Source organism: Astyanax mexicanus, chromosome 3 (genome assembly GCF_023375975.1).
Source record: "Astyanax mexicanus isolate ESR-SI-001 chromosome 3, AstMex3_surface, whole genome shotgun sequence".
Taxonomy (NCBI): domain Eukaryota; kingdom Metazoa; phylum Chordata; class Actinopteri; order Characiformes; family Acestrorhamphidae; genus Astyanax; species Astyanax mexicanus.
The window spans coordinates 52,348,225-52,367,600 of record NC_064410.1 but is presented as its reverse complement, the minus strand read 5'-3'; the positions used below and the strand labels follow the sequence as shown (position 1 = coordinate 52,367,600).

The window sequence follows — 19,376 nt, the reverse complement described above, 5'->3', positions numbered from 1 at the left end:
GTTCAGTTTCACTCACTGTTCACTACCACCCACTCTTTCCACAGTTTTTTTTCTCATCAGGGAAAATCACATGCCATTTTTGGATGTTTTGTGTTTTATGGCATTAGCACTTGAAAAAGATGAAAAAGTAATTTAGAAAATAAAAAAATACAAAATCTTTGTGTACATTGTTTTTTAAACAATTTTTTAAATGTTTGTTTGGTATGAAGTATTTAAGTATATTTTGATGTGAAGTACTGTGATACTAATCTTGGTATTAGTGTCAGATTAAAAAAATGTCCAAAACAAAATTTGCTACATCAAAAGCATGTACAGTCATATGAAAAAGTTTGGGCACCCCTATTAATCTTTATCATTTTTAGTTCTAAATATTTGGGACAACTTTTTGTATCCTTCCCCTGAACAACTATGTTGAACAATCTTTGTTTTTAGATCATTTGAGAGTTGTTTTGATGAGCCCTTGATGCCACTCTTCAGAGGAGATTCAAATAGGAGAACTTGCAATTGACCACCATAAATATCTTTTCTCATGATTGGATACACCTGGCTATGAAGTTCAAAGCTCAATGAGGTTACCAAACCAATTTTGTGCTTCAGTAAGTCAGAAAAAAAGTAGTTAGGAGTATTCAAATCAATAAAATGATAAAGGTGCCCATACTTTTGCACTGGTCAAATTTTGGTTTAATGCATATTGCACATTTTCTGTACAATAAACCTCATTTCAATCCTGAAATATTACTGTGTCCATCTGTTATTAGGTATATCAAACTGAAATGGCTGTTGCAAACACAAAAATATTTAGAAGTAAAAATTATTAAGATTAATAGGGGTTCCCAAACTTTTTCATATGACTGCAATTGCTGTTACTGAACTCCTTTAAATATATTATTCAGTGAATGTATGCTAAATTGATTTATATGAGGTTTTATACAATTTATTATGGTTTGACGATAACTGGTTTTCTAACGTGAGTTGTTTTTCTAACCTTGTTTGTCTGTGTTTAAAATTATTATGTGTGCTGTTCCATATCTTGGCCAAGACACTGCTGTGAGATTTTAATTTTTTTTCAGTTAGACTGAACACTGAGATTTTCATTTTTAAATTAAAACAATAATAGGGGATTATGGTAAACTGAGGTGTTGGTGTTGTCAGCTGACCCATTGCACACAATCGGTCAGGTTTTATATAGAGCAGTGAAAGAATACCAGTGTTTTAGGGTGGACTTGTGTCTGTGTTCCCTTCTGGCTTCCTTGTTTCTGTTAGGCTGTTACAGTCATATCTCCTGAAGCCAGTAGCCTCAGACTGATAATGTTTCACATTCCCTGTGCTTCCTTCAGTGCATCAGCAATCATGTGACCAATGATTGTAACTGTTGTTGCTGAGTAGTGTGATGCCATACTTAGTTACAGAATCGGATCATCAATAATATATATGTATGTGTGTGGTGACAACATAAAAACACACAAACACTACAGTACATACATGCTGAGCCACATCGCCTCCAATAGTCCGGCTGTTCTTCAAGTATTCAGATAGGGAACCTTTCAGTAAACGGTCAAATGCATCCATGCACTGGCTTTCACCTTTAAAGAGAGAATGATATTATGACAAACAATTAAATCAAATAACACAAAAATGCTGTTAATTAGTTAAAACAATAAATCATCTGGTCAGGCAATAACTGAAAGTATTTTCACTGGGATTAATCCTATGTAAGAAACTACTTCTTATGGAAGCATATGGAAGCAAATTTATACATTTCAAATACCTAAAAATAATTTGAAGTTTGAGTTCATTTGCAAAAACAGATAAAAGTACATGTAAGGAAAACGCTTATCTGTTCTTAAAATGTACTGTATTTTTCAGTAAACACTAGGGTTGTCACGATACCAAAAGTTTGACTTCGATACCGATACCAACTGTAGTATCACGATTCTCGATACCAAAACGATACTTGGAAGAAAAAAAAAACAATAAAAATATCTCAACATAAAATGTTTATTTTTGACTGAACTGGATTGAACACTGAACAATAGGTGCAAACGTTTTTATTCTAAAATGAAACATTTGAACAAAAAACAAGTTTCGTTATTATAACCTTAACTATAACATAATTATCTAAACACTTCCTAAAAACTAAAACTAAAACCAGAGGTAATGGTAGCCTGACTATGTGAACCTGACGGGCGGGCAGAAGTTAAGTTCTGAATAAGGAAAATAAAGAGACAGAAGAACATTACAATGTTATGTTCATTTTAACACTGCTCCGTTTTATTAATCAACCGTTTACCGTTTTTAATAAGCAGTCGCTAGTAAATCTTAGTAAAACTACAGACAGAGTGTATCTTGACTAACTCCACCTGTCGACTTCTCAGCTCTTTGTAGAGATCAGGGTGCTTGTCTGCTATTATGTTAAATAACACTGTAACATAGAAGCATAGAACTATTATTTAATTAAAATGATTTTTAAGAACAGCTAAACACACTGCTGCAGGTCAAACGCGGAGGCGTTCACGTGCGAGAGAGAGAGAAACAGAGAAAGAGACACAGCGAGAGTGAGAGAGAGAGAGAGAGAGATTTGCGTGTTCTGATGTGAGCTACTCACAGGTAAAGGATCTCTTTTATCTCCTCGTGCTCATATTCTAGTCCCACACATAAGTCTGCAGCTCCCTCAGTGTTTTCTGTCGTATTTTGCGGCTAGCGCGAGAGCTTACAACTAACACCGCGGACCGCGAGGTGCCGCCGCGCTTGTGCCGAATCGGCACAACACCCCCCGCTGTACAACTGCGGGAGTGAAAACAGCGCTAATAAATAAAGTAGTTTAGTTTCACTTTCAGTTTTCGTTATTTTATTTAAAAATAAAAATATAAATAAAAAACAGATGCCTACTTCTCAGACTATTTTCCCACACTTCACTCCTCGCGCCCGTTTCGTCCACAAGTCGCGGACGAGAGACATCTGTTATTTTAGCCGTCGCCATTCTACACTCGCTGCTGCTCTGCTGGCTTGCGCGTGAATCGATTCATTTGTTCAGAACACTAAGTTTATCTGAATCCTGCCACACCGACTGCTGCGGTGTGAATCAGTTTTCTTATGAACTGAATCAAATCGCGCCTACTAATTTGACTCATTTGAAGCTAGTGACTGGGCTATATACAGTATCGAAAGCATCGAACGCTAAAGAACCGAATCGTTTGTGATGACGTAGTATCGAAAAAGAATCGAACCTTCGGTACACCGTGCAACTCTAGTAAACACCTTGAAATACATTAAGGAAAGGGCTTTTCAAATTTAATCACATATTAAATCATCAAAAAAATAATTTAATCACATATCATATATTACATATCATATATGTAACACTTCCCACTTGCAGTTGCATTTTGTTTTAAATATAGTAAGAAACACAAATTGGACTAAACTAGACCAGTAATTTATAGTTGTATCAGTGAAATTACAATACCATTGATTCCATTAATGACACCATTGATCAAGCCTCCAGAGCAACCCTGGAGTTTGGATGAAACGGCCTCCAGCCGAATCACGGCCTGTTCCAGTCGCTCAACTAGCGCTTCCATAATGGTCAAGCCTGTAAAAAGTCAGATATTAAGAGGTTATCTATTTATACTTTATGATGTTCTCAAATAGCTCATACACACTTTCCTTAACTAGTGCTGGATGATATGACCTTTGTACATGACATTGTACATTTTACCTCTATTACTGAATGATTACTGTAATGCCAGCAGGTACTATTTATCTTCATATCTTTGAATATATAAACATAGAAATACTAGTGCAACCTATAAAGGTACACTTAATAACATTACCATTGACCTTTGAACATATATTAGGACATGGATTATTACATAATAAAAAAAATATCTCCATTAAACGAGCAGAACGCAAAACACTTTTCTGCATATTTTTAAAGGGATAGAGAAACAAGTGTAAACCACACAGCACATAAATATAAACAAGTATGCTTTTATTATAAACCATATATACTAATTTATCTTAATGAAAAGTAATTGAAAAATAACATTAACAAATGATTATTTCCAGCCCTGTAAATACCCATGATTCACAGAAAATAAGACAGCGTCTATGACAGAAAAGTGTTTACTGGCACACATTAAATGCCTATTCACTAGAGGGGAAGGAATGCATCAGGTAATTCAATTACAAAATGAAGTAAAAAAAAGTTAATCACATGAGCTTTGATGAATGCAGTCTTACATTCTACAGCAGGGTTTCTGTACTGCAGTAATACACTACCCTGCTCTCTACTAACATTAATTCTTCACAAGCTTTATAATGTCTAAACATTAAAAGCACACCAGAAAAATGATGAAATAACTTCACACTCTGTCACACCTGCTGATGCAACAAAACTATTCTGTACTGTTAGATATTTCAAAAGAAATACAAGCAATAGATGAATTGATGGGTGGGTGAATAAATGGATGGATGGGCAGCTGGGTGGATGGGGGATGAGTGGAAAAATAAATTGGCAGGTGAGTACATAGATGGATAGATGGATGGATGGATGGATGGGTGGGCAGGTGGGTGGATGGATGGATGGATGGGCAAGTGGGTGGATGGATGGATAAATGAATGGATGGATGGATGGATGGATGGATGGGCAGCTGGATGGATGGGTGAGCAGGTTGGTAAATGGATGGATGGATAAATGGGCAGGTGAGTGGATGGATGGATGGGTGACCAGGTGAGGAATTGGATGGATGAATAAATGGGCAGGTGAGTAGATGGATGGGTGGGCAGGTGAGAAGATGAATGGGTGACCTGGTGAGTGGATGGATGGATGGATGGATGGATGGAGGGATGGATGGATGAATGGATGGACGGATGAATGGATGGACGGATGGATGGATGGGTGGGTGAGTGGATGGATGAATGGGCAGGTGAGTGGATGGATGAACGGGCAGGTGAGTGGATGGATGAACGGGCAGGTGAGTGGATGGATGAAAATTATATATTATATATAAATATAATAAATTTAAACAGAACTTTTATATAAAGTCTAATATATATACATTTAATAGAGATGTGAAGAAAACCAGAAGACTCGGGTTGGGGTACAGTAACACATGAAAACAACTTATGTGTTTCAGACAACTTATATGTTTCAGACATCAATCAAAAGCAAAAGAACCAATCAATATGATGTCAATCATTCTGTGTTTCACTACTAAATGATTACTATAATAATATTTGTCACACAGTTTTTGTTCCTGTGTCTTTGTAACTGATAGATATGATTACTGATCTGTAGGTTGCACAGGAGGGTACACCAGTCATAACATTAAAACCATTTACACCTGAAGTGAATAAGATTAATAACAGTAGCAAGTAGTGAACAGCACTGTATGTTTCTCCATGGTACAGGGCCTTAAAATGTACTCGACTAGCCAGAGAAATGCAGAGATGGGCACCTGTATGAGTAGCAGAGTAGTAAGAGGACAGCAGGCCCTGATCTCTCTGTAGTTAGAAAGAAATGGAATCTGGTCACCCAATCCGGGAATCGTCAGAGAGAGATGACCTCATCTGCCAAACAATTTGTGCGATTACCATCTCTCTCATGACATAGGATAGCGCCTAATCGGAGCTCAGAAGTGAAATGATCTTTGACTGGTCATTTGTATATGTAGCCTCTGTTTAAATAAAATAAAAAGGAAATTAATGTTTAGAATTATTTGCATGTAGCTCAATTGCTAGAGGATAAATGTAAAATAGGAAAGGTACAGAGATAATCTGATCAGTAACATCAGACTGAATGAAGCTAAATTTGAAAATTTAAAATTATGTGTAAAACTTACTTACATTTTTTCCAATATAGTGAGGTAGAGAAAATGTTTTGTCATTTTTTCAATTACCAAAATTTTCATTGCTGTCACTTAAAAAACAAAACTTTATTCTTGAGTTTCAATTTTGCATCATGTAACAAAAGTAAGTTGGGGTTTATCATTAGATTAGAGATTACAGCATGAAATTAAGTAATACAAATATGGGACTAAATTATATTTGCCTATTACCTTCATTTTTTCGGTACAGTAAAGGATCAGAAAAGTTATCTTGATGATTATTACAATACAATTTTAAAAATGTATTTTAAAAATTTAAAAGATGTCAAGGAAAATTAGTTGTGGTTTCATAAAGAACCATGTTTAAAATAGAGACATGTGAATGTTCAAAGCATAATCGTATTATTAACTAGCCAACTGCCTGACAGCTCGACTACAACTCTAGTCTGCTAGTCGATATAATGAACTGAACGTTCCTGCAGACAGTCTGCTTATGATATTGCAAAGTAAAATTTTATTACATAATTCCTAGGGTAAAATAAATGTGCTAAATATGTATCCCACAGGGAGCAGAATGAATCTCCATCTATACCACCCAGGGTTAAGCTCTACCTACATCTGCAAATCAAAAAGGATGCCAAAAGCTGCATATACACTAAATCCTCCAGCCCACTCTTCCACATATACTGTACAGTACTGTACGCTCTAATATATGCAGCTCTCAATTTTATCTCTCTCTCTGTGCCCGAGATGTGTCAGCAGTAATTAATAGTAAACCTGTGTGGAAATGCAAACGTCATCTTGTAATCTCTCTAGAGAATTCTCTCTGACGTGCCAAATGCCTGACCGAGGCCTCAGTCGCTATTTCAGAGGGTAGCTGAAGCCCTCGTCCAAGTAGCCACACAGCTCCAGGGACCAGAGCATGAGGCCCCCATACGTCAGAACTCCAGACAGTGATGGATGCCCCACTGATTACATGATCTGAGAGCTGTACATGATCTAAACTGTAGGTGTGAGACTCCTGGTGAACTAACCTGAACTTCCTACACATAACCGAGACTGGAGCTGAGCTCTAATACAGTGCCTGTTCCCACAGCTACCATACAGTGAGCCTGTTGCCTCGTTTCCGAAAGCTGCTGCTGGTTGCTGCTACTTTCATAGTTATGAATACATCTAAAAAATGCATTTAGAGACTAATGAAAGGCACAGCATGGTTCTGTCAGTCTGGCGTCATATTCACATTTTTCATGCATTCCTGTTGCTTTCAGGCTCTCAGTCATGGAAAGTCACATTTTTTGAGACATTTTCTATAATCTAGTATATAACAGCAATGCAATGCACATATTAAACAGCAAAAACAGGGTACCCAATGTTTTTTATGACTAGCTAACATGCTGTGAAAGAGTAGAAGAGTATTTGAGTGATGTGCATTGTTTCAGTCTAGAAAAAAGAGTCTGTTTAGGTAGAGCCAAAGCTTCAAATGAGTTCTTTTAAGGTTTAGTAGTAAAGACACCTCAAGGACAAAGAATGATCAAGGAATCATTTGTGGTTGGTGTGATGCAGTGGATAACACTACTACCTGCCAGTGAGCTACCATTTCCTGTGGAAGACTGGGGTTAAATTCCTGATCTGGGACTGAATTCTGTGCTACACCAATAAGACTCCTTGGTCAAGACTCCTAAACACTATTTAGGCCTACCTCTGTAACAGAAATAACCTTGGAAGTCGCTCAGGATAAAAGCATTATATAAATGCTGTAAATGAAATTATTTGCTTATCCTTTGTAAATCGAAATGCTAAGCTCTTTGAAAGTGGTTTGATATACACTGGCATGCCTAAAGTCTTGGGGTAGTAGTACGTAAATTTATCATGATGATCCTGGTCTGATAGTGGGTGCTAGACAATATGGACTTTCCATTTCTAATGTCATGTAAGTATTCAACATTCCTCGATCCACAGTGCAATGTGTGCCCTGTGGGAATACATTGTAGAAAGGTGCTAATCGTGACCTGCAGAATTGTCTTTGCACACAAAAATGACTCCCATCCCAAATCACATTCATATTAATTGCAGGAGTTCTTATACGCATATCCCTCAAGTCAAAGCAGCATTCTTAAGTTTCCATGAGACATGGCAAAAGTCATGAACACAATAGTAGTTCCCATTATATGAGGTATGCAAGTGTAGCAGTGTAGTGGTTCTACTATTCTACATCAAAACTACTCATTCTCAGTACACAAGCAAGCACCAAATGTCAGTTTGACACTAGAAAGATGTTGGACCATAATATTGTACAGGTGTTGAACTTTGGATGGATAACTTGGTTACATATCCATTAAAATGCAGCACTGGGTGGACATCAAGCTACAAACATTAGATGGGTGATCAATATGTTGAGTTTTGGTCAATGATATTGGTACCTCAGTATCATTATTAAGCTGGCATGTGATGTTTGGATGTCACTGGACTAAGCCAACAAATAATCAATGTCAGCTGTAATCACTTATCTACATCAGACTGATGCTGGTAGTAAGACACTGGCCTGACACTGAATTTTGATCACCTGATGTCACAACCTACAGTCAGATGACACTATCAGTGCTTGTGGTCTGATAAATTGCACAATTATTTAAGGTATTACCACATATCATTAACACTCTTTAAAAATAAAACATAATGCATTAAACCTTCCCTGTTCATCCTGGCTAAGAAACATGCCTTGCTCAAGGGCCCAACAACAACAGCTTGCCAACCCTCTTGGTCCTACTGGTCCTGCTGGTCAACCAGCTTTGTCATGCTCAAGCATCGTGATCATGCTGGTGAATAACCTATCTCAGTGATACTGGCTAGGCTGATGAGGTTGGTCATACTGGTAGACCAGCAAATCTCCAGTTTGCAACACTAGCTAGCCAAGATTAGCTAATCCATCAAACTCAGATTGACACATACATCTCCAAGGCCAGAGAGGCTCAGTTGAGTTGCCATATTCAATCTAAATATTCAATCTGTCATAGCTTTTGGCTGCTTGTGTTAGTTGACAAGCTTGGTCATCATGCTGGTTGTGATGGTCAACAAACTTGGTCAAGCTGATTGACCAGCATAGTCTTGATGATCATGTTGTTTGACAAGTTTAGTCATCAGGGTCAATTCACATGGTCTTTCTGGTCATGCCGGTCATCAAGCCTGGTCACCATGGTGGAACACTATGATTAATAATCAGTATAATGCTTTCTACAACAGATTGGTCAGAATAATCATGCTGTTAGGACAGCTAATCCAAAGCTAGTAAAAGAGGCCCTACGCCTAATTTATAAAAATTGCTATGCTTAACAAGCTGGAGCGTACTGACCTGGAAAGATAAGTAGCCCAAACTAGCACCCTAAATCTGTGTATGACACATCACTTCAAACACAGTGACAGTGCAAGTGACTGGGGTTCCTGAAGTGAGGGGAAGGGCTATAAGATGACCGTAACAGTAACTAAACTCTAACAACATATAAAAGATTACAGATCGTCAGGGTAAACCATGCTTGTACACCCGCTAAATCATCAAACTCAAACCAAACAAACTTACTTAACCATACTTAACCAGCTGGAGGGTGGTGACCTAAAATGACAAGTAGTCCAAACTCGTACCCTCGTGTCAAACGCTTTCTGGGGGCCTGAAGTGAGGGGAAGGGCTACAGGATGACGGTAAGGGTAACTAACCTCTGACTACAGAGGTTAAGGAATGTTACATACTAGGGCTGCAACGATTAGTCGATATAATCGAAAATGTTGACTAATCGTTAATTTGCAAAAGCGCTGGGGACAGAAACGCAATGGGAGATGTGTAAATGGCTCAGACAACAGGTTACATATTTACTCACTACATATTAGTACTTTCCACATTTGAACAACATCTAGACATCTAAATGTCTTTCAAATCTAGAGTTCAGCTGTTTTTACTGTAGAAACAATAGCAGAAACAATCACTGACTAATTGAAAAAACAATAATCAGATTAGTCGACTACCAAAATAATCATCAGTTGCAGCTCTATTACATGCAAAAGACAACAGATGGTCAGGTTGATCTTACTCATTACTCAAACAAAACCATACCCTATCCTTAACTAGCTGGAAAATGATAAATGACCTAAAACGATAAGTAGCCTAAACGATAGAACTGGGTCTTCTGAAGTGAGGGGAAGGGCTATAAGATGACGGTAACGGTAGGTAACTAACCTCTGACAACACACAAAAGACGACAGATGACAAAAGTGGCTGTTGTTCACATATTCCTGCCAACACAGCGGATGATGTGAATGTGAACGTGCGCGCGCGCGTGTGTATATGTGTGTCTCAATAACAATAACGGCGGCACGTTTCAGTGGAGCGCGCGCTTCCCGCCCCCATCAGCCCGACTGTCACTGTCTCGGTGTCGCGTGCGCGCGCCTGCACTGCTGTAACCTGCTGTCAGGGCGCGCGGTCTGTCTGTACGAGTAATAATATTAGAGTAATTCAGAGGTTTAGACTTTACCTTCAGCTGGAATCCGCGGTTTATTCCCCGGTTCTCTGTGTAAATCAGCGGTGTGTGAGTCTGCGCTCCGCTCCGCCTGCGCCGCCGCTCTCGCGCCCCGCTCAGCCAATAGCACCGCCGCACCGCGCGCACTTCCGGCCTTCCCAAATAAAGCATGCAGACCCAGCTGCCCGAAGAGAAAGAGAGAGAGAGAGAGAGGTCTGCACCAATAACCCATACACATACACACACACACACACACACACACCATATACTCATATACACACACCATACACTCATATAATTTATATACTCGTGCACCTCAAAAAATAAATATAATTAAAAAGTTACTTTTTTTCAGAAATTCAGGTTTTAAGCGTTTATTTCTTTTATTGTTGATGATTATGGCTCACAGCCAATAAAACCCCAAAAATCAGTATCTCAGAAAATTAGAATATTATATAAGACCAATTGGTACCTTTGGCAGTGTGGGCAGTGTGCGAAGTCCTGCTGGAAAATGAACTTCGCATCTCCAAAAAAGTTGTCAGCAGAGGGAAGCATGAAGTGTTGTAAGATTTTCCAGGAAAACACTGCACTGACTTTGGACTTGATTTAACAAAGTGGACCAACACCAGCAGATGACATTGTTCTCTAAACCATCACTGACCACCAATATATTTTGCATTTAGTTTGGAAATCAAGGGAGTCTGGAGGAAGAGAGAAACAGTTCAAGCTGCTTGAGGTCTAGTGTGAAGTTTCCAAAATCAGTGATGGAGAACCAGGGCCGCCGCTCTGCATACGCAGACAACGCAGCCAGCGTTAGGCCTCAACCATTTTGCAGTTGCAGGGAGCCAAATTGACTGAGAATGAAATGTGTTGAAATTATGACATTATTAAATTTAAAACCCAATGTGAATTATTTATGATACGCTCATCTTTTTTGTCTTTAAACATTGCATGGGGCACCTACTCTACTACTTAAAAGCGGCACGTTATTATTTTTGTGCATAATATAATGCCCCCACCCCTATTGCCTGAAATGGCACGGCTCGGTTTGCTCTGTTGGTTGTTGCCAGATGTGACATTTTCCAGTCAAATAAATAATCAAAAAATGCATGGAGGCGCTAAATCTTGCGCATGTTTAACCATTTTTAAAGTGTATGTGGCCATTCTATACAAAAACTTGTCCAGTGCAATATTTGTGTAAGTTAAAAACTTAAAATAAAATAAACAAATAGGATGAAAAATCGTAACTTATCTGGCAACCTTAGTCCTAACTAAAGTAGCAACGCTACTTGAGTTTGGCAGGAGACAAGTTCACCGCGCGAAGTTGCTACTAAATGGTAATTCAACTATGAAGCGACGGTTTGAGTCTGGAGCTGAGAAGAAGAAAAAGAAGCAGAAAGATGAGGCCCATGCATCCCTTTCTGGTGAGTAACTTCGATGATAAAGGTTTAAATAGTTTTGATTACTTCATGTTCAGTGGTGTTGCCTGAGCTAGTTACGTTGGCTTTGCTGATTTGGTAGCTTTAAACGCTTAACTAGAAACTATCTGGGTATTGCAAGGCACGTGGCACGTTTGCAAATAGTAGTAGTGTAGTTTGAAGATTTTTAGTGACTTTAATAAAAAATTAATAAACAGAGTAGCCTACCTATTGACTAATGCCGTCAGTGCACTATCCAAATGGTCTGTATGACAGCAGGATCAGACAGCTCTATAGATTTTGACAGGCTGATATAAATACACCACGAATATAAACGATAATTTCATAACCTTTAAGGCTGGCTTGTGTAAATGACGTGTCCACTGCTTAAAATAGACATGCATCGTTTCATTTATTATTTATACATTATAAATAGTACTCTTGTGCTGTTCTTCACTGTTATTGGCCTTACTTATAACGTTGTAAATATTCATAGTTACATGTGTAATTTTAATAAATAGTAAAATTTTGCGTAAACCTTTTGTGTTTGTGTGTGTGTGTTTTTTTTTTTTTTTTTGGTTTTTTTTTTGGGGGGGGGGGGGGGGCTCCCTGACCAGTTATGCTTAGGGCCTCCAAAACCTTAGCAGCGGCCCTGTGGAGAACCATGTCATCTGCTGGTGTTGGTCCACTGTTACATCAAGTTCAAAGTCAGTGCAGTGATTTCCCAGAAAATCATACAGCACTTAATGCTTCCCTCTGATGACAACTTTTATGGAGATGCGGATTTCATTTTCCAGCAGGACTTCACACACTACCCACACTGCCAAATGTACCAATTGGTTTTATATGATTTTCAAATTTTCTGAGATACTGATTTTTGGGTTTTCAATGGCTGTAAGCCATAATCATCAACAATAAAAGAAATAAAGGCTTAAAATAGATCACTCTGTGTGTAATACATCTGAATGACTAAAATAAAGTTTTATTGATATTCTAATTTTTTGAGATTCACTAGTACACACCATGCACTTATACAGTACCTGTTTATGTTTTTTTTTTATTGTAAATTTACTGAAGACATTAAAGCTGTACAGGAACACATGTGGAATAACTTTGTAAACAAAAGTGTTAAACAAACCAAAATATGTTTTACACTTTATACTTTTGGGGGCTTTGTACTCGTTGTACCCCTCTAGCCCACACAGTAGGCTCATATTTATTGCTCCAGAGGGTCTATTCTGTTGTAAGCATTTCTCTACAGGGATAAGACAGTATTCAACTACCTTACGGCTTATTCGGGTGTGTGCATTCCCAAGTCATCCCCTTGGGTAACATTTTTCAATGCTATAACATGATTTTTGGCATGTCAGTGTACTTTTAAAAATTATATATATTTTTTTCATCTTTAGTGTGTATGTGTGTGTGTTTGCACATCAGTTTCAGCAATGAATGCAGCTTAAAGTAGCTGAATGCATTTATTAGAAGGGGTGGACATATAGTGCAGACTGCACACTTGGATACTTGGGTGTCAAGCAGCCCATATATTCACCAATATTCTTGGGTGACAAGGTGGCCCTGAGGAAAGCAAGAGCCGATCTGTCAAGAGCCATCAGAGAGGCAAAGCGCGCACACGCCCAGAGAATCCACAGCCACTTCAAGGACACGGGTGACGCGCGGCGTATGTGGCAGGGCATCCAGGCAATCACCAACTACAGGACAATGCCACCATCCTGTGAACGTGATGCCTCCCTCCCTGATGCCCTGAACAACTTTTATGCATGGTTTTTGGCACAAAACAACACAATGGCGAGAAAGACCATGCCCAAGCCGGACGAGCAGGTGTTGTGCCTGACTGCATTGGATGTGAGGAACACTCTGCGCAGAGTCAACCCACAAAAAGCTGCAGGACCAGACAACATCCCCGGCAGAGTGCTCAGGGAGTGCGCAGACCAGCTGACAGATGTTCTCACGGACATCTTCAACATCTCCCTGTGCAGCGCCACTGTCCCAACGTGCCTCAAGTCCACCACCATCGTTCCCGTGCCGAAGAAGTCCACAGTGTCCTGCCTCAATGACTACCGTGCCGTTGCACTTACACCCATCATCATGAAGTGCTTCGAGAGGCTAGTCATGAGGAACATCAAGACACGACTGCCCTCTTCACTGGACCCCCTGCAGTTTGCGTATCGACCCAATCGCTCCACGGACGATGCCATCACCACCACCCTTCATCTCTCCCTCACCCACCTGGAGAAGAAGGACACTTACGTCAGAATGCTGTTTATAGACTTCAGTTCAGCATTCAACACCATCATCCCACAGAACCTCATCAGGAAGCTAAGCTCGCTCGGCCTCAACACCCCCCTCTGCAACTGGATCCTGGACTTTCTGATGGGGAGACCACAGTCAGTCCGGTTCGGGGGCAGCACCTCCAGCACCATCACACTGAACACTGGGGCCCCCCAGGGCAGTGTCCTGAGTCCTCTGCTGTTCACCCTGCTGACTCATGACTGTGCTGCAAAACACAGTTCTAACAGCTTTATCAAGTTCGCCGATGATACAACCGTGCTGGGTCTCATCACCAAAGGCGACGAGTCAGCATACAGAGAGGAGGTGCAGCGGCTGACAGACTGGTGTACAGTCAACAACCTTCACCTGAATGTGGACAAGACAAAGGAAATGGTTGTTGACTTCAGGAGAGCACAACACACCCACTCTCCACTCAACATCGACGGGTCCTCTGTGGAGATTGTTAAGAGCACCAAGTTCCTTGGTGTCCACTTAGCAGATAACCTCACCTGAGAGCTGAGAGGATCATTGGCGTCTCTCTCCCCTCCATCACGGACATCTACACCACCCTCAGCATCCGCAAAGCAACCAGCATTGTGAATGACCCCACCCATCCCTCACACAAACTGTTCTCCCTCCTGCCTTCGGGAAGGAGGTACCGCAGCATCCGGTCCAGCACGACCAGATTCTGCAACAGCTTCTACGCCCAAGCCATCAGACTCCTCAACTGCAGAGACTGAACTGATGGTTTTTCTGTACATGCACACACACTCTTACCCCACTTACCCCAGAAAATGGAAAGCACTAAAAACCCTACTACCTCACTGGACTCTATTGCACACTGTGTAATAGAGTAATTACTACCTCACTGGTCTTTTTTGCACACTTTTTGCACACTGCATAATTTGCACACTGTCTTGTTATTTATTATTCTTTGTCTGTATTGTGGTGTATTGTCTGTCTGCACTTTTGTACTGTTGCACTATTGTTCTGTCTACACTGTGTTTATGTGCACCATGGTCCCTGGAGGAACGTTGTTTCGTTTCACTGTGTACTCTGTATATAGCTGAAATGACAATAAAAACCACTTTGACTTTGACTTTGATTTTGTATTGTACTGTAAGTTTATACTGCTCAGACACTTGACCTTTATTAGTGTCTGAGTGTTCCTAGAATACAAGACACTTCTGTCAAAATAATTTAGGATGAGTTTAATTTATGTAAATTCTTCCTCCTACAGATTTATGGACTTATGCTAAGATTCAAACAAAAGAGATTTCTGAGAACCTCAGGTAATGACGGACCCTAAGTATTCAATCAATTCTACAAAAAAAGTGGTTAAAGAAGCAAAACTGTATAGTGGCACTGGCTTAAGCGGGGGACATGTCTGGTACTGCAGGATTTGAGTCCCTCTATGTGTAGTGTGTTACTGATGGTAGCCATTGCTACTTTTATCCAAGCTTTCTGCAGGTCATTCATCAGGTCCTTCCGTATAGTTCTGGTTGAGTTTGGAGTCTGACTGTTGATGTGGACAGGTGTCTTTTATAAAGATAATGAGGTTAATACAGGTAACCAGTGGAGGACAGAAGAGCTTCTTAAAGAAGAAAGCCAGAAATCTTGCTTGCTTGCTTCAGTGGCTGAATAAATAGTTTTTTGCCCCATTGTAACACTTTGGAGGGGTGGGATATGTGTGTGGGATCTCCTGCATTGAATAGATAGATAGATAGATACTTTATTGATCCCGAAGGAAATTTAGCTGTTGGATGTTGTCTCCTTTGCGGTCTCCTTTCAGAGCGGATGAATCTGATTCCAATTTATGTTCAGGCAGAGTGTGAGAGAGAGCAAATGTCTTCAGAGAATGAAAGAGAGTTATTATATATGGTTGTCAGTTTTGTCAGTGTAAATGAATGAGCTACTGAGGTCTGAGTTTCCCCTTCTGAAGTCTCCAATGCTCCACCAGCCGCTCGTGTTAAGTAAAACTTATCCGAATCCTTTTTCAGATGCTGTACGTGTGGCGTAAGTACAAAAAGACGCGTGACATGGCCAGAAGAACTCTCACAAAAAGCAACCCGACACTCCAGTTTTTAGAATGAATATATTAGGGATGGTCTTTTCAGCACACTGGTACCATTAAACACAATATTTTATCCCTTGTCCACTTAGAAATAGTTATGCTTATAGTTTAAAAACAAAATAATATGGACTAAATGAATGACTTCTGGTCAAATGTATGGAATGGAAAATTCAAAACATTTTTAATTTTGCAAGTTTACAGCACTGCAATTGATTTTCCAGTGCTTTTTAAAAGACTTCCTTGTTCCTTTTTAATTTGTTAAGTAATACCTTTTTTTTTTTTACGACCCTGTCTAATCATGGTGCACTTCAGGCAGTCGTGAGAGAAAGATAGATCCCATCTCTGCTGTGTCACAGTGGTACGGTTATGGCCGTGCATCAGGTTACTGCATAGAACAGGAATAGTACGTGCTGGAGAGGGAGTGCCGCAAGGAGCAGTGGACATTTCTTATTGATTAGAGAGGCCTTGAATAATTTACAGCGCTCGGGTAGGCCTTCATTTTACGATATCCTGTTGAGAGGTGTTAGGATAAGAATAGATCAGGTTTAAGCACAGATGAGCAGCTGGTTATACATGGTAATTCACTCTACTGTGCTATTTTTATAGAACTGGATTGAGCTGAAAGCACGGGTCTTGGTCACACTGTTGAGGTAATCAGTAGTCACTGAGCAGACCAGAGAAGCATTAACTCAACACCTGTGGAGTTACAACATTTGGGTCAACATGGTGGAACTGAGATCAGTGTCACTGTCGCTGGGCAAAGGCTTTACTCAACTGGCCATATCCAGGCAGTGTCTGATCATCAATACCGTCCTATGAGAACACACGCATGTGGGTTTGTTTGATGGAGCACATTTACCAGCCAAGTTTTGGACTTGGAACTCAGCTTAACCCTTGTGTGGTGTTCATATTTTTGTTACTCGTTTACTTTGTTACTTGCATTTAATTCAGCAAAATTTAGCAATTTTACATTAAAATGCTTTACACATGCTTGCTTCACCTAAATTGCAAGCAATATAAACAGCTTACATGGTTAATATTTGCCCTTTACCTTTCTTATGTTACATTTCTTTTAAAAAGTGCTACTCTTTTTTTATTAGTTTTTTAATAAAATGTAAAAGAAAATGAATTAAACTCAAGATATGAGTAGAAAATTTGTTTAGTTTCAAATTTACAAAAGAAACAATGTTTATTAGCCCTTGGCCAAACATACTGTATGTAATATAAATGTGTGTGGGGGGGGGGGGGGGTGTACAGTGTGTGTTTATCGAAAATGTGTTTTTCACAAAAAATGAGCCAATGCCAATGAGTTTGAGTTAGAAAAAATATTTTTTTAGTATCATTTGATGAAAAATGAAAACGGATCCCACAGACCCGAACACCACACAAGGGTTAACCCCTGTGCCCCATATGTCCATAGGTGTGTAGACACCAATGCTTCTCCAGAGTTGCCTTTAAATTCAAGGATAATAATAGGGCTTTTGTTTTTCATTCACTGTAGTAACAGCCTCTACTCTCTTCTGCAAAAGCTTTACACTACAGTTAGGAACCTGCTGTGAGTATCTAATCAATGAGGCGTGGTGATGAAGCTTACAGCAGGCTTTCTTCGCTGAACCGCTGGATGTCCAAGTGGTGTGCAGAAAATCATGTGGGCTTTATAGATAACTGGCTACACTTTGAGGGCAAGCCTGGTCTTTTAGGTAGGGATGGTGTCCACCCCACGCGGGAGGGTGCTGCCTTACTTTCATGCAGCATAGCTTATAGTCTTTTAGCTAGTCGGCAGAGTAGTATTAGAAGCTGCTGACAATCCAGAGCCGGGACCAGGCCGCAGACAGAGAGGCTTAACCGACCGTCTGCGAGCTGCAAAGAGACGTTACCTAGATACCAATGTATTCAGACTGTGTCTGTCCCCCGAGTCAAACAAAAACATCAAAAAACTAAAACAGTAAATCTAAATAACTTAACTTATATTAAACAATCATATTCAGACTGTAGTACTAACATTTCAGATTGGTTTACTTAATATTAGATCTCTAAATTCAAAAGCAGTTCTAGTGAATGAAATGATAACTGATCAGAAATTCGATGTTCTGTGTCTGACAGAAACCTGGATTAGGCCAAATGAATATGTAGCATTAAATGAAACCACCCCTGCAGGCTATAATTATATACACAATCCGAGATTGTCCGGTAGAGGAGGTGGGGTCTGCATATTTTTCCAAAGTACCTTAGTTAGCAATCAGAAACACTATGAAAATTTTACTTCTTTTGAGCTTCTTTACACCAGTATAATTAATCCAGTTACAAAAAAGAATGCATTTTCTTTAATTAACATCTACAGACCACCAGGGCCCTATTTAGAATTTTTAAAAGAATTTAGTGATTTTGTCACAGACTTAGCAGTAAGTAATGATAAAGTGATTATAGTTGGAGACTTCAACATTCATTTCGAAAAATTGGATGATCCATTAAAAAAGGCATTCACATCGATTTTAGACTCAGTTGGTATTATTCAAAATATAACAGGACCTACTCATTACTGTAATCATACTCTGGATTTAGTTTTGACCCTGGGTGTGAGCATAGTTAACCCGAATATTCGTTCTCAAACCTCCGCAATTTCAGATCATTACCTTATTTCATTTAAATTACATCTCAGTCATAATATATGTACATCCCCTAGCTACTCTGTAAAACGTTCAATTACGCCTTTTACAGCCCAACAATTTACAGGTAAGCTTCCAGACTTATCAACTCTAATGTATTCTCCTATAGACCCAGTAGAACTAGACAAACTAACCAAAGGTTTAGAAAATACTTTCCCTCTACCTTAGATGTTGTAGCACCCCTTAAACACAAAATAGAGAGACAGAAAAAGCTCGCACCGTTGTACAATGATCAAACTTGTACCTTAAAGAAGTTAGTACGAAATTTAGAGCGTAAATATTGATCAACTAAACTGGAAGTGTTTCACTCTGCGTGGAAAGACAGTCTTGTTAAATATAGAAAAGAACTTAATAAAGCCCGCTCAGCGTATCTGGCCTCACAGATCGAGATAAATAAAAATAATCCTAGAGTTCTCTTTAGTGTTATTTCCAAATTAACTAAAAACCAGGCAGGTACTGAACCTCAGATTCCAGCCATTCACACCAGCAACGATTTTATGGACTTCTTCGATACTAAAATTGAAAACATTCGGGATAAAATTAAACAGATAAATATTACATCCTCTCTGTCATCTGGTCTGGCTGATCTAGAACAAAAC

The 19,376-nt window shown here is 39.4% G+C and overlaps 1 protein-coding gene across 2 annotated transcripts in view; it reads right to left on the bottom strand.

Moving 5' to 3' along the window:
• Positions 1-10,498, bottom strand: part of cap2 (cyclase associated actin cytoskeleton regulatory protein 2) — a 39,347-nt gene extending 28,849 nt beyond the window's left edge. The window contains exons 1-3 of one of the 2 annotated variants that reach the window (XM_007245750.3): positions 10,346-10,498; positions 3,464-3,589; positions 1,483-1,583 (exon numbers count right to left, since the gene is read on the bottom strand). In XM_007245750.3, coding sequence (XP_007245812.1) covers positions 1,483-1,583; positions 3,464-3,578 — 216 coding nt within the window. In that variant the 5' untranslated portion in view covers positions 3,579-3,589; positions 10,346-10,498. Of the gene's footprint in view, positions 1-1,482; positions 1,584-3,463; positions 3,590-10,050; positions 10,072-10,345 lie in introns of those variants that run through there. The other variant, XM_022683326.2, reaches the window with a different exon arrangement.
• Between the last annotated feature and the right edge of the window lie 8,878 nt (positions 10,499-19,376).